This window comes from Brachyhypopomus gauderio, chromosome 4 (assembly GCF_052324685.1).
Source record: "Brachyhypopomus gauderio isolate BG-103 chromosome 4, BGAUD_0.2, whole genome shotgun sequence".
In the NCBI taxonomy this organism is placed as follows: domain Eukaryota; kingdom Metazoa; phylum Chordata; class Actinopteri; order Gymnotiformes; family Hypopomidae; genus Brachyhypopomus; species Brachyhypopomus gauderio.
In genome coordinates, this window is record NC_135214.1 from 17,140,020 (window position 1) to 17,156,938 (window position 16,919).

At 45.1% G+C, this 16,919-nt stretch overlaps 1 protein-coding gene across 3 annotated transcripts in view; it reads right to left on the bottom strand.

Annotated features, from left to right (window-relative positions):
* fmnl2a (formin-like 2a) overlaps nt 1-16,919 on the bottom strand; it is a 50,845-nt gene that overhangs the window by 26,657 nt on the left and 7,269 nt on the right. For all 3 annotated transcript variants that reach the window (XM_077002733.1, XM_077002732.1, XM_077002731.1), the window contains exons 2-4: nt 6,711-6,794; nt 3,767-3,847; nt 831-907 (exon numbers count right to left, since the gene is read on the bottom strand). In XM_077002733.1, coding sequence (XP_076858848.1) covers nt 831-907; nt 3,767-3,847; nt 6,711-6,794 — 242 coding nt within the window. The remainder of the gene's footprint in view (nt 1-830; nt 908-3,766; nt 3,848-6,710; nt 6,795-16,919) is intronic.

The window sequence follows — 16,919 nt, forward strand, 5'->3', positions numbered from 1 at the left end:
TCTGGTTCTCTCTCCACCTTGATGTGACGGTGCAGCTCCAACAGGCTCCGGTCAGGCTGGATATGAAACACCTGAATGCTTCTGCCGGAGGTTCCCATTGGTTCCCATTCATGACGTTAACCCTTCCAGTAAGCAGCTAGTCGCCCCTATGGTGACGGCTGTCTACACGGCGTCTACCCAAGGGCTATATTTACACCTTCCTTTATCCTGTCTGCCTTGCACTGTTTATTTTTGCACAGCTGTTGCGCAAAAGTCTTATTGCAGCAGTTGGCAGTTCTCTGTTTCTGTTGGGTCTGTATGTTATCTGGAGCAGCCAATAGTACCGACACGGTGCCAGTCGAGTGTTTGTGGTTTATGGCATCGGCGGCAAGTGCAAACTCAGTTGTACCTGTGTTGGGTCCTGCTAAATTATCGTAAAATCTGAATATCATTATCTGAAAGCCTAAATTCGTTTATTGTGCTTGTTTGGCTAGTGGGTCACGGCTGGTACAGTAAACTAAAATAAGAATAAAAGAAACTGCACTAAACATGTAATGCAGCGATCAAAGTTTGCAGCTGTTAGATGACGGTGTCTTTGTTGCTGATTACTGTACACAGGGAAACAGCATGACGTATACGTGTGACGTTTATGAAAACGTCTACGAAAACTGTGTGATGTATACATGTGTGTGTAAAGCAATAAACTGTGTTGCTGAGCCCTTTGTAGTCTTAATCTGCAAAGTGTATACAGTCCATACACTAAAAACACACATGCTCATGCATTTGCACAAACACACACACACACACACACACACACACACACACACACACACACGCACGTAGTTCCTCACCCAATGTGATTGGTCCTTAATGAAATTTCCAGCTCTCGCAGCACCTGGGTGGATTCCTGCACCCTCCGACGGAATTTCTGCGGGCAGGATAAAAACAGAGAACATGAGAATAGAGAGTTGAGAAATAGGGGAGGCAGGAGCCAAAGTTCCTCCACCACCACCATCCTACGGTCCAGGGCTCCTGAAGCAGTGACGTGCGGCCCAACTCACAGAGGAGGTGTAGCGCAGTGTGTGTGTGTATATGTATATGTGTCTTTAAAGCCATTGTTTATTATCAGTTGTGTGTGTGTGTGTGTGTGTGTGTGTGTGTGTGTGTGTGTGTGTGTGTGTGTGTCAGGAAATCCCCTTAGTTACCTCAACTTTCCTTGCACTTAGAAATAACCAACAGTTGTCCAGTACAACAGTAATGACTTAAATATTAAGAGAACAATTCAGAAGCAGCCCGTTGCAGTCCTGACCCCTTCAGTCTCTTGTTGTGTACAATTACCACCATCCAAAATGATTCAAACTCTAAATGAAAGTGCTTAAACCCAGTAAGCAGCTGTAATGAAATCTGAGCTGTGGGCGAGGGACCACTGAACCGCTGCTGGCGGCTTCACGGGCGCCTCCTCTGATTTGCGCAATCGTCTCCTCTCTTTACAGCGGGAGCCAGTCTCTCCGAGCCCGTCTCTCCCGAGGTTGGACCGTGGCCCGTTCCTATCCTGTGAGCTGTTTCCGCGGTTATGCTTGTGACGCGATCGTGTGTCAGGTGGAGCACGTGTGAGTAAAACTCAGGGGCGGGGGACCTGATGCTATCTGCTGGAGGAAAATCTGACCCAAAGCCACATGATCGACTACTTTTGTAAGATGTGCTGATGCAAACGGTTGGAACTGGAAACGGAGTGTCAAGCCAGGCATAAATAATCAATCACTGATTCAAAGACAGCAAAGCGTTGATGTCTATAAGCATAAAGTCATTACAGCAGTAGGTGACTGAGGTAGCTTGCAGGGGATGTGTAAGAGAGCAGTAGGTAGTGTTCAGAAAACGGCTGACATAACATGAGGGTGAGAGTGAGACATAAGTGAAGGGTCCAGAGAGAGAGAGTGAGACAGCCCCCCCCAGCTCTGCCCCTCCCTGAGGGAGTTTGGCCTATGTGCAAATGAGAAGCAGATTATTCTCAGAAAGGAGGAGCAATGTGTGAGCATGCATGTGTGTGTACACCACACACTGGATAATTTTAAGATATGCATTTACAGGATTCACTGTGTTTTGGACATCATGAATAGCATTCGCTCATATTCTTGACTGGTTTCTACCTTTATTTCACTCTGCCTAATCTATTTTAAGCACCTTCGACAAGATCCTAATAGTGCATGAAGTAATACAGGCTCGTCTGAATCAATCTAACACATTTTACTCTGAAAAAAGAGGGAGAGAATGTCATGTAATTGCCAAAATATTTAACTATCCCTTAATGCATGTGCAGGCGCGTGTGTGTAACACAGACCCCACGCTCTTCTCTAAGCATTCCCAGCTGTGAGTGCAAGAGGAAAGACACAGAGAAATAGAGACAGAAGAATGAGAGAGAGAGAGAGAGAGAGAGAGAGAGAGAGAGAGAGAGAGAGAGAGAGAGAGAGAGAGAGAGAGAGAGAGAGAGAGAAGAGGGGGTTGCTTCCCTGGAGAGGTCATCCTGGAAACTGGAAATAAATCAATGGCTCAGACATTCTTCAGGACCTTCTGGAATGACCTTCTTCCTGCTGGTAGCTGATTGGCCAAGAGGAGCATGTGGAATGCATCCTATGTAAAGCTGTGAGAGGGCCGTCTGCTGCTCTCCAAGCTCAACCCACACAAAGTCCTGATTGTTCAGTTTGCAAGAAAAAGGGACGAGCAAGAATGTAAAACCATAGCTCTCTCTCTCCTCCCCTCTGTTCTCTCTCTCCCTAGCACCTCTCTATCTCCAATACCTCTGTCCCAAACATGTTAGTGTCCACTCTTTATTTTCGAGCTCCCTTTCTGTCTTTTACGTTTGTCTTATTCTCCATTTGTTTAAGGCCTTCGTCTGTCCCTCTGTTCTTTCACCCTCTTTTTCTTCCTTTCCGTCTGTCCATTTTCCTCTCTCATCTCACTTTTTCTCTGTCTCCAAAGCTCTTTTACCAAGCCATGACATTCCAGACTGGTGTGTGCAATACCCAGCAGACTGACTTATGTACAAGACGGTTGGGGGGTTTTCCTCAGACTGTCTTGCGCACAAGATGGCTGGGTGTTTCCTCAGACTGGCTTACGTACGAGGCGGCTGGGTGTGTACTCAAGAGCATCGCCTTTGCCAAATGTTCTAAACGTCCCTTCCGCACACAGAGAGAAAATAAACCTTCCAATCATTCGACGAATGAAAAAGCTTTCAGGGGGAGCCTATATCTCACCATGACAGACTGCTTTAATAAGAGCCAGAGTAGCTTAGTGCACTGTGTTATATAAACACAGTCTCTAGTACACAGTGCTAAATACAAGAGCCATGACAGCATTAAGTGTTAACAGCCCTGGAGTTAACCCTGATATTTCCCTTTATGTGGGCAACAAGGCGTGCATTCGCCTCTTCAGCTATAAACCCTGCCCTTCTGCTCATGGTAAAGACATTATCACCTCTTCTCTATTCAGTTTCTCCCACTTACCCGTCATCCCATCACACATCACCAAACCTGTCGTCCTTCCTCTAGAGAACATTTTATCGCCTCAGGAAAAACCAGCACTTTAGTTTAAACCTCTACTGCTATGGAAGGCATACTTTTCTTTTTTTACCTCAGATGAAAATATCTGACATGACATTTTCTCCACATCAAAAATGAATGCTGCCCTGAACCATAGGAAATATTTCCAAAATGGCAGACGGATGTAGCCTGTAGATCCTCTAAGGCCAGGCTCAACCTCCAGTGGAGTGCTGCAGCCAATCGGGACTGACCTTCCTGGGGACTGCTGGGTCCAGATAGCTCTTCACCTTCTGGATGTAGGTGTGAGGGGGGTTCTTCACTTGGAACCTTTCCTGGTAGAGAAAAACGAGGGATACGGTTAAAATGTACAAATTACACACCACATTGATTGCACGTTTCCAATTCATACTTTAAGATGCCAGGCAAATTTAACTCAACTAATTAAGGGACATCAGGAAAGCCACAACTTCCTTCACTCACCAGCACAGATACTGCAACACACAACAGGACCTGTGGCAAGATCTCTGCAGTTACACACAGCTTTTGTTAGAAGTGGCATAGGTGTCATTACAGTAACCCCCTAGCATACACACTAACCCTAAAGCAAGGTCTAAACGACCAGCACGATGAAAGGCTCGTCAGACAAGAGCCCAGGGAGAGAATGGAGTACGTCAGAGAAGGTCTGATGGACACGGAACATGTGAAGCAGTCTGGGTGACTCAGTGGTACAGCAGTGGACATGACTGATCGTCAGAGGGGCGTTCAGAGGGGCCTCTCAACGACGGCTAAGGTTACCAAGTCTCTGGTGCCACCCACCGCCGTGTGTGTTTACTCTGTGCAGTGCTGTGGGCCCCCCCACCCCAGCACACAGTATCACACACATCACAGCTCTAAACTCTTATTCTGACTGTGTGCAGTGCAGTGTCAGTCTGGCGTTGAGCAGCAGTCCCTGAATTCCCATCAGGACCAACGTACTGACACTCTGAGACGTTGAGAGATGGACTCACATGCCGATTCCTTCATTCCTGCTGAGGGCAGAGTGTCTCTCTGGGGTCACATGCAAGGTCAGGCTTGCAAGGAAAAAGGATTTATACTGTCTGATCCTGATGACTTATGTGCGTGCACACACACACACACGCACGCACACACACACAATTTTAAATTCTCCTAAAGCAGATTTGTGGGGCTTTAGATCACAATGCGCTCACAGGGAATTCTCAGACTCAACTAAGCCCGTCAGTGAGGAAGCCACTAATGCCAATTTTGCAAAGAAAAGTCCCTAAAAATATTTAATAATCAAAATGAAAAAATTATTTCATACAATAGGTGTTATCCTCTGTTTGGGGAGGTTTTGTAAAGGTTAATTAGCCTAAATGTGGAGGTTGGTGAGGGGTGGCTAATCTATCAAATTTCAATGATAGAATGTCATACTGTAAATTTCACAGCTGTACAAAGTAACATTCCACTACACTGTAATCATGGAACTCCTTCCATTTGCCTGATGGAAACAGAGCTGAATGTCCCAGTTTAAAGCAGGAGTTTAAAGATCTAAATCTGTTTACACCCCCCCTCTTCTGAGACTAAAGACTGGATCAGGCATTCTGCTTTTGCGTTTGGCCTTGGCAAGGCTCACTCTACAGATACAAACGGCAAAAGGTTTTGTGCACAGTAACAAGGAGGACAGTTCTCAGGAAAAACCAAACACGGCAGCCAATTACTGCGACTGATTCTGAATATGATGAACGTGATTAGCCATTCATCTGTATCAGCTATTTTACAAAAACCTAACACACTAAGCCATCCAAAAGACAACATGTGCGTATACTGTGTGTTGACTTTATCCTTCCTTTACTGCCTTGTGTAAGTCACTTAGCAGCTTGTGTTCTTGATAGCTGCCATGCAGAGGAGGTCGTCCTTACCAAAACACCTCGCCCAATGGTAATGTCATATCTTATCAAACTCCATGCGTATCTGGTTTGCTGTAGCTTTACTTCAGGGCCAACAGGGAGTTAAGCTGACGCCACAGCAGCAGTACAGTGTGGTGCTTCTTACCTCAGCTGCATGGCCATGGCACATTTGATGTTACAATGATGCGTTTGTTGGAACTGTAAAAGCAATGTGTGTCCAAACTCAAGACGAACTAAGTTCTTTTAAGAAGTTCTTTTTACTCTTAGATACTGCATATCCTTATAGGGTATTGTTGGCCAATTAACAGTATAATTACAGCCCTTCAGACTCACCAGTGCGTGCTTTTGTACAAAAGAGGTAGAATTCACAACAATGTCCTGAATGTACAAGGCTTCAGCAAATCTGTCATTTGTAGATTAAGTGACTTTACGCAAACAAGAATGGGGAATTTAAGATAAGAATGTGAATATGCTCTTGGGTAAGGACTAGGAAATGAAATCTTTGTATAAAATCTCTGATGAGAGATAATGGTGTGTGCAATATGCTAACAGTGACCAATTTTACAATTTTAGCATGTTGACGAGTAGACGTAGCTGACCACCCATGTTCTAGGCCAGGGGTCACCAACCTTTTTGTAGCTGGGAGCTACTTCTTGGATACCAATTATTGCGGAGGGCTACCAGAAAGAAAGTTGTTGAGCGGGGGGGGGGGGGGGGGGGGGGGGGGGGGGGGGGGTTATTGGGTTCATGTGCGCATGTCAATTGCTAAGCGGGAAGACCGCTAGCAACCGCGGACAATCGCTAATAGCAGCAAAAACAAACGATGCAGCGCTTTGGTGCATGGCAATATAGTGAGCTGTTTTTAAAACAAGCCCGCGGGCGACTCATAACGTCCTCGCGGGCGACATGGTGCCCGCGGGCACCACGTTGGTGACCCCTGTTCTAGGCCATACCCATCAATCAAAATCCAGTAATAATCAATATCCACGGAGTGAATTTCAGATGAGGCAGTATGACATGAATTCTCATGCACACATAAATCAATAACTGGACTGACGGATCCACCCCGCTGCTCATCCACGTGATTTGCGTTCGACCCATCAGCAGATATGCGGTTCACCGGCATCAAGCCAAAGCCCAACAGGGTGGTTTACAGGAGCAGTGATCCACTGTGCTAGTGGTGCTCTCCTCCTCATTGGGTGAGACCGGGCCCAGAGACACGGTGTGAGACAGGTGTGCTGGGAGGGAGGTGTGGGAGGAGGTGGAGGGATGGAGCAGGGCCTCTTACCTGGTCACAGATCAGCTCCCACTTCTTCTCGTTGTCATACTGCCGCAGTAGCCGGGCTTTGTCAGGAGGCAAGTTCATCGAATTCTGCAAGCACACACAAAGACCAAAGGTGACATGGAGTCATCATCTCAAATGGACCTGATTGCAGAGTGAACGTCTTGGACCAGAGAGGTGCGTGCAGCTTCTTAGTAATGTAAAGACCAGATAAGGCAAGGCAGTTTTATTTCTTTGGCACTACTTCACACTCAGAGGTCATTTAAAGCACTTAAGACAGAACGATCTTGAGCAAAAGGTGTGGATTTTATTTACCACTGGCATCCAGAAGCTCATAAAGAACTCGCAGAGCGAGGCAAGTTAAAGCAAACAGGCCATTTCAAACGTGGCCGAAGGTAAGAGACTAACGTGGTGAGGAGATGTGGGAGGAACGTAATAGAGCTTCTGGGATTTATTATGAGCATGACGAGTACCGAGTCTCTCTGACCCAAGATGGACCTCCACATAATAAAGCACATACACAGCAATCAGTCATCACCTTCTAATCCCATTCACTTCCGCACATAGTGGTGTGTGTGTGTGTGTTTGTCTTTATCAGTCTATAAAATAGCACAAGGTGCAGAAAACTCCTTTAGCTGTACACTAACTGTATAGAGGAAGGAGACATGTGTGTATGAGCCATCTCTGAGACCACGTTAAACTCAAGCTTGACAGACTTGAGTTCTACTTGCCCAGGTTTTGATTACTGAACCATACATAACGGCACGATAATTAAAGATTTAACATCGTCTCTCGTTGAAACATCGACTTTAATGCCTATGATATGATTAAACTATAATGGCAGTCAATATTACGATGAAACCATCAAGAGATTATTTTTTCTGTCAAAGATGACATGAAGATGACACCTATAAAAGATGACAGTTTCATTGAAAAATTTATTAAGAATGTAAGTAGAATAAAAAGTGTTTGCTCTCATTATATCAACCATATATCACTGAGAGGAATTGTAATAACATCCCAAACATCGACAAATTAATGAACCATTGTTTTTTTTTTATCAAAACCATACATCTTGGCCAAGTCCTAAGTTTTCTCTCCTACTAATTATCAGGTAAATGCACAATGACAGCAAGAGGTTCATGAGTATTACATGGTTTTATTTTCTTTTAGTGATCGGGACTCACATTTACAGTAAATTAATGATATGGGTTGCAAGTAACTATAACCCACCCATCTGTCCAAAGTGAGCTGCACACATGCAGCTGTGTGTTTGCAGTGACTTCCATGTCTCGGCTCCCATGACGTGCACCCACACGTGTGTTTGCTCACGCCCCAAACGTGGAGAAAACAAGCTCCCCTCCTTTCTGCTCTTACACAAGTCCTTCTCCACTCTGCCCTACTTTTACACATCTGCACTGCCGAGCCCAAAAACACTGCAGTCAACATCGACGTTTAGCTCCAGAGCCCCTCTCCTGCCCCCCAAACTCAACCCCACCCTTTGGAATTGCACTAAAAGACTGAAACAATTATGCACAATCAAACCATTCCACCCTTACACACAGCTTACCCCAACACTCCAGCACTATAAAGCGCCAATCTAAAAATGTTAAAGTACGAGTATGAGTGTCGGCAGTCTGACACTGTAAACGGTCATCTCCATCTACTCTCTTCATTCTGGGGGGGGGGGGGGGGGGGGGGGGGGGGGGGGGACCGTGTGTCTTCAGCTGTTGAGCTGTTTTTGGTTTTTGTTATTCCGAGCCGCGTGTTGTGCGTGGGGCGGGGGGCGGGATGGGACTGCTGTGGAATGTTTTTGCAGTCCCGTTACCGGGTGGTTGGACGAGGTGGAACGCCACAGCGCGTAGACGGCGGTGATCATCCTGGTCTGAGGTGTGGGAGCTGCACCCTACCCGGGGGCCGTGGTGATCCTGCACCGACAGCTACGTGGGGTCACGGTGTTGTTTTGGTCCTCAGTGTGGACCACCGCGTGATTATTAACGGCCTCGCCGGCTTCGCCTCTCACTCCAGAAGATCCCCCAGCAAAGAAACCCCCCGTTAGCAGGTACGGTTGTGATCTCGTTAGGATCTCGTGAGGACGACAGTTATGGACGCGATCGAGCTGCTTCCCCACAGTGCCGCCACGGAGCCACGAATACCATGGCAACCACAGGGTGTGTGCTACGTCCTGAATCTCTCACAAAGATTTTAAGTTGACAGGATGCTGAGAATCTAAAAGCAGCAAGACAGACATGCATGCAAATAAATATGGAACCACACACACACACACACACACGCACACACACACACACAGGTGGCTTGAGAGATAGAAAATGTATATTCTGAGGCAGTAAATCATGTCTGCTCTGTTATTAGTCCAGAGGAAAAAAACATCAAGGCAGGCGGACACAGCCTACGTGTGACCAGTCGAGCCAGACAGGAGGGGAAGTGACCACAGCCTGGTCAAAACACAAGTGCACACGGGACAGCACGCAAACCCCTGCAGCTGCTTAAAGTGACACTCCAATTAAAAGGCCTTAATAAAGCTGAATAGTCTGCGTGGGCCGCTCGTTACCCTTGGAGGAAGATGGTGTAGGTAGCCCACCTTAATACCGTCTCCACGTCTGGGACGCCCCCTGTCCACTACTCTTACATGATGAAGTCAAATTTCCAAGTTCAAGGGAAAAGGGAATTCAACTCAGTTATATGGTGGACTGAATTTGAATTGTATCATAAATCAGAAAAAAGGAGAGAAACAGTTCTGACTTGGTTTTAAACTTAAGATGGAGAGCAAAACAATACGATGGGGTAGTAGAGAGAGAGAGAGATGGGAAGAGAGGTTGAAAGGAAAAGAGAGAGGGGGAGGGGGAAGGAGAGAGAGAAGAAAACAGGGATTAAGACTGAAGAAGACTGAAGGGGAGAGAGGGTGAGCGAAAGGTAGAGGGAAAGAGAAGAGAGGAGGAGAGGACTGACAGGGAAAGAGAGGAGCGAGAGAGAGGGAAGGAGATGAGAGAGTGCGAGAGGGGGAGCAGAGGAGAGAGAGGAGGGAAAATGAGTAGGAAAGAATGAGCCCTAGTCCAACAAAAATAAATCCAAACCACACCTTAGCCACCGCAACCACCTCAGTGATTAAAACCTTTTACTTATGCGCATAACGTACACTGAGGCTGATTTAAATAGCACAATGACTAATGAACATGCAAGCAAATTATATAAGCAGCAAAAAGGAAAAGTTCAACATAATATTTGAAAATAAACATGTGCTAAGTCAACTTATAAAACTTTTACAATCCAAGCAAATGTTGGGTTAATGCGCCGTAAAAACCTTCTGTGTGGAACTGCCGCTGTCTGAACACGAGCGTGGAGGTCTAGCGTCGCTCCTTTACCTGTTTTAACTGGCTCTCCCTGGACATCATGAACCAACCTGACCTCTCACCACCTACAAATGATGACATCCTTCCTAAAGATAGCGCTAAATACAGCCCTGAGGACGCTGTAGCAGAGCCCGACCTGGGGAAATAACTCAGAAGGTTCTGGAGGAGGTTGTAGACATTTTGGCGTTCAAACTAGTGTTAGGCAGTTTTCTACAAGCCCTTATTAAAACACACAGGCTGTATATTCCATGCTGACTAGGAGTGTGTGTGTGTGTGTGTGTGTGTGTGTGTGTGTGTGTGTGTGTGTGTGTGTGTGTAACTGTGCTTCACAATCCCATTAGAGATTATGCAACATGTTAAATGCCAAAATTGTCTGGAAACAGTGGGAAAATACTGTATGTGTGAACGACAGGCTCCTAGTGAGAGGGTTAGACATGCACGCTTTCTGAAGCGAGGCAAGTTCATTTGTGGGGAGCGTTTCACGCACAGCGGTGTATTCAAAGCGCTCCACACAGACACAAAGGCCGAGAGTACATGTGAGGTATTTAGAGCCGACCTTTCTATTGAAATGCTTGGTGATAAGCCAGAAACGTTCTAAGAGCTCATGACACGTGTGCATCGCCTCGTATTTGCTGAACCACAGTAAATATGCAAAGACGTATTTAAGATTGTCATGAATGCATTTAGATCTCAAATCACAATAAAATTTAAAAAGGCATACCGGTAAATTAATACATAAAAATCAAACATTTGTTTTTATAAAGTTACAACAATTCTGTGGAAGTCGATCTGGTTAACACCCATCATTCCATTCAACGACCACCAAATGAATGTCGATATTAATGCGTATATAATGTGGACAACCTGCGTGGTTACAAATACAATAGCAATAATGACAAAGTTGGTCTTATATCAACACTCCTGGTACAAACTCAATTAAAGATCTGGAGTTTCAGGTCTCGCCATTGTTCTAATTCTGTAGATGTATAATATACAGAATAAACGATCATTTGAGTAATCGTTTGCCACAGGCACAATCCAAACCCACAGCCAGCAGGCAGCTAAATCCAGCAGGCAGATCTCATTCCCTCCACCTAATAGCACTTCTAACGATTTGTTTTTAATACACCGCATCTCCCATTAAAATGGCAAAAAGGTGCTTGCTTGAGGCTTTCTGTCTTTTTCCATACAGGCAACATTCCTCCTGCCTGTCTTCACCTATTAAAGTGCAGCGCTGCATCAGCTGTGGTGTGATGGCATGTCACTGATGTTACAGAACCCGTCGGACTCTCTCAGCACAGACCCAGGCTGACGGGCAGAGCGGACACGTTCAGGGGCATTCTCCTCTCCCCCCTAAATCCCTCCCACACGTGCTCTCTCTCCCTCCCTCCACCACCCTCCCACACGCACTCTTTCTTTCTCTCCCCCCCTCCCTCCCTCTCTCTCTCCCTCCACCACACTGCCACACCTTTCTGTGACATGCAGTACAGTAGAAACTCGGGTAAACCAATTTCCTGTTTCTTTTAGTTAGATATATGAACAAACCAAAGTTTGCCCCCCCCCCCCCCCCCCCCCCCCCCCCCAACACACACACACCCCAAGGCTGTCTGCTCCCGCCCTCTGGACCGAGACTTTCGTCCGTACTTTCTCACGTTGCCGAGGCAGCGAGGAGCCAGACAGTGTCTGTGTCAGTGCTGCAGAAAACACTCCTCTCCACAGCCCAGACAGGGCAGGATGAGAAAACCAGCAGGTAAAGAGAGGCCACGGTGAGGGACCGCTTAATTAAACTCGTGGATCCATCCCCCAACAAGACTGAAGCTGGCTACTGTTCTCCTGGCCTCAAATGATGCCTGACTTTTTAAACGTTCCCTTAACTTATCCGTAATCATTAACTTGTCTGCCTTTTGAAGTTGCATAAGTCATAGGAAGCATTATGTGAGAGTTCAGGTATTTGTATACAATGGGTCTATGAAGATAAAATATAATAAGGGTTTAGGGTTATTCTAATTAGGCTAATAAATTCTTCCGTAGCCCAAACAAGGCTTTTTTGTTGCGTCTTTGACCCCTACTCTGCAAATGACATCAAAGTGAGAGGTAGCCAGCAGACCTCAGACAGGAAACTCTCTATCCAGTTACCCATAACCCTCTGGAAGTGTGTCTGGAGGCCAGCAGCACTTCTAAACAGTGCAATAGGTTCCTGTAATCTGTTTAGTGCTGTGGAGGCGCAGGTTGTAATCGTCTGCTCATGCTCGCTGACTAGACCTGAACTTAAAATACCGAATAAGACCAAAGTTAAACAAAGTGTGCATTTGTTAAGTATTATGTCTTAGTCATTTCCAATTAATGCTCTACCCATTTCCTATAGTCATAATTTTCATAGCTAAGACTGAAACAATTTTGCATACCAACCATAATCTCCAACATGGGGTGTGGGGGGCTGGATTAAAGCAGCCACTGAATCCTTGCAAAGTTCCAAGAGTGTAATTCTGTGGTGTAATCCCTTTCGTCACTGCCGTGCTAATCAGATTTGCTCCGTTTCCTCACCCCACCCTAGCCTCGGGGTGGAGAAGCACCCCCCCAGTTCTCTCCCTCACATTGGAGAGATCAGCAGAAGCCCAATATCTCCTGCAGCTGCACTACTAATCACACAGAATCACTTAAGCCCCGTTAACCGTATGATTTTAGCACTAGCGTTACGTCCGATGATGAATCGCTCTTTGGGGCTCTGAAACACGTTGTGATGGACACGTGTCTGTCTGTTCAGCTTCATCTACCTGCCGCACACCCACTCATCCACACCATCATGACCTAGTGACCTCCATCAGTACTGACCCAGAGCTGCTGTCCTGGAAGGTTCCAGGCCTTTAACTCCACTCAGCTCTTTGAGCTGTTTAAGGCACTCTTAACCTGGGCTGGTTCAGAGGACACTGTGATTTGTTTCTTTTTTATTCATAGAGGCCAGACTAGGGATACATCTATCACCCTCCGTGTAATTAAAAAATAATAAATCGTGATTTATTAAATCTTTTGAAGCTAAAGAACACAGAAGCATATGTTCACAAGGCAGTAGCGTTTGAACTAAAGGGCAGAAATAGGGTGCACTGCAGCAGGCCGACAGCTGGCTTTTATATGTAATACAGATATGACTATTAATAATCAGTCCCTAAAATGAACTATGGTCGCTGATCTATTTCTATTTTATATAATTAATTTATTTATATATTCCATTGCAAACAAAGAAAATGTTAACATGCCTAGCTATTTATTACAAACGGACGTGTACTTACGACATAAAATGTATTTAAAGTGGGTTTTTACAGCTGTTCTAATAATTACAGACGTAAATGGCCATTGTCATAAAAAGTATCAGTTCAAAGCAGATGCCAACAGACTGGCACGAAGCCATTGCCCCGGAGGCCTGCTGAAGACATCTACACGAATCAGGTTTACGTGTGTCACTGAGGAACTCCACAACTCTTGGCAATGTCTGTAATTACACTGGTGAGGTGGGAGGGACCAATACAGCAGCCACGCCCCCCCCACCCAGCAAAATGAATGGAATGACAGTGATTTTTATGCACTCGCTTCTCTCATTCTCCCGACACTGGACCTCTGTTCCTCTCTCCTAGCCTGTGTCTGGGAGTCATTAAACATTTAGCCTTTATGCTACACAGGCAGAGCTCATATGAGATACACTGCTCCATCCTTGGGTGGCAAAGTCACAGACTAAACCCTACACACACACACACACAAACAACACACATGCACACACACGCAATCAAAACATTTAGGACTGATTTGCTGGCAGCAGAGATGCAAAACAGGTTTAAGTGGGGCTGTTAAGTGTTTGACAGGTGGGGAGGGCACACAGGCTGCCTGTGTCTGCTATAGTTTACTCACCTGTGTAAGCGTGAAACCATCCCATCATCTACTGTTCCCATCCAGTGCATTTAGTTACCAGAAGCACAATGAATCCCCTCTGAATACATCCGAGTGCATGAAAGGATTCACTTTCTTTTTTGACAATTTTCCGTTGTAAAGCACTTTGTGGCTTGTGCCTGTGAAAAGTGCTATATAAATGTATTTTACTTACTTACTTACTTACTTACTTACTTACTTACAATACCTCTGTCAGCACTGGCTTGCTGATTAAGGACCTACACCCCGACACACACTTCTCTAAAACTGCTTTGTGTGAAAGAATAAAATGAATTGAACTGAATGCTACAATTCATGCTATTACACTATTGTTCTTTTGCAGTGGCTTTACGCACCCTACACCCTTCTGAGAGTTCAAGGACACAGACGACAATCTGAGAAGGGCGCGTCTGTGCTGGTGGACCTGGAGACTCCCGGTGTCTCCACGCTGCCGTCTGGCCCCACCTCAGATTAGGTTATATACAAAAACAAAAAACCCTGACTAAATAAAGCAGCGCTGCTTTGACTATAAAACACTCACACTTATTGGTGTCCATTATCCATTACTGGTGAGTGACGTTGTCAAGTAAGGTTATGAATCAGAGGGCTAGTGCTTGCTAACTCCAACTATGGAGGCAGACACTGCAGTCGCAGACTAGCATGGATTATTCTCAGTAATATTTCACAAAGGTTTATGAAAACTTTAAGCTGTGAACACAAATGAATGTTTAATGTCCAAAAGAGAAAGAAGCAGCCAGAACAAAAGTTAATGAAATATGACTTCAATTTTCGGGGTGAAACACTAAATCATATGACACTCACTGGGAAACAAAATAAAAGACCATTCTCTTTACTACAAATCTAAGATTTATTCTCATTCTCATCTCAGTTATTCTCAGTCAGTTATTTCTCAATAATAGACCACCAAACTATACTATGAACAGACCATTAGCTATTATTAGCTATATGGTACTAATAGACTGGTTCTTTAAGCAGAAGCTTGTAACCGCTTGTAACTTGTAATAAAATGGGATTCAAAACCATTGTTTAGTGTCAGGTTACTGAAAGCTTTTGTGGGCAGCTGTGCAGAACCTCTCTGACCCCCTGATGGGGTTTATTGTGTTGTAATAACTGGCTGCCTGACATTATCACTTAAAAATCTCACTGCTTTGGTTTTATGCAACACAGATCAGGCAAAATTATTCTGATCCATAATGTCAAGTATTGGATCAAGCTGAATATTTCAATAGGTTCAAAGTAAGGAACATTGATCCCACTGTTTGTACTGGAAAACCTAACACAGCATAACATTACTGTATCATTTAGAATCATACCATATAGTACCATATTCAACCTACTTTTAACCATGCCAAGTAAACCTAAATCTGACTTCCATTTGAAGATCTGGATCAACATTGGCCAGATCCGGACAAAAAATTGTCCATCAAACACAAGTGGTCATTTCTCATAATACCTTTGAGGATCCATCTCATGACAAAAATCTACAATAAAATAGCTATAAATGGTTGCTACAAACCAATTGGTGCAAACATTAATACATACAAAAAAAATCTTTTCTCTTGGGTCATCTGTATTGCTAAATTTATTTATAATCACTGAACAAATTAGCTACACAAGTTAGTAAAAACTTCAGTGACTGAAGTTCCCACATTGTATTAAACAGAATATATGAACTGAAGGCATATGAGGCCCGGCAGACACTTGTCTTCCTTTGGTGTACCATGATGAGTTCTGGCTCTACAACCCTGTGATTTTCAAAAGTAGGGAATTTACCACTGGGACATTTCCACAGGTCATATCGCAACGTCCAGAATTCTAACCATATTATTGGCGTCATTGCTACATTTCAAACTGCAAACCATTCAGGAGGCAAAAGGGTTTTCCTTCTGTAGCAATACCTACATCTAGGACTCTTCTCCCTACAAAAGGCCCTTAAGCCCCTGTTATACAGACAACCTCCACAGCTGACTGCCCTGCTTTTAGATGACACTAAATGTAGACTTTCACTGTGGGACATTTCAATTCAACACAGTCGGTAGGAGGGACTCCGGGAATAAACCTGGGATGACAGATTGGCGTATTGTTCGCCTCCTCTGGCGTGGGTCCCTCGGGCCTCCGTTAAAGCTCAGCTTGGTAAGCATCATGCTCATATACAGTGGGCCCTTCCATTCTCACAGCAGATGTTTCTCCTGGCAAGAGCCTCGGCAACAAGCCCCGCCTTTCGGCCCGGCCCGCACCGCGTCAGCCAGAGAGAAGAGTGTACCCGAGTCTCGTCCCAAACTCGAAGTGTCACTAAAGCCCAAGTAAAAGCCCAAGTACAAACACGGCAGACACAATGCCTACGGTACGGTCCATTAGGAGGGAGAGGGCGGGCCGGGTCAAGGGGCTCGGGGTGAACGGGCCAACCCGAATACTCACCAGAAGATGGAAGCTTTGGAGCAATCGGGCAAGCTTCACAGCTGACCTTATTCAGAGCAGAAGGAGAACTACCTGATTACCCAATGAACTCTAAACAAGGTATAAATTCACAAGGCTGATTATCCACAATTGTTTTGTTTATTTATGAGAAAATAGTTTTTATAAGAATATTAACGTTAGACTTAATAGACTAATATCTGAAAAACTTGCCCACAGTCCTTTGCCTGTGACCGTAGGTGTCTATAAGCAAACTTTCACAGTGTTTTGTTTCTTTCTTTGTTTGTTTTTGTCTGAGGATTCTTATCACTGTTTGAGAACACAGATGAAGGTCTGTGTTTTGCTTTTACAATGAGTAACAGCTGGATTTGCTAGCAGCTTGCCTCGTCAAAGCAAACACCCACCACAACCCACTCGAGCACGAGCACACACACACTACTCTCTTACTGAGTCTAGTCACATGCTCACTAAGGGCTCTAACAGCTGCCAT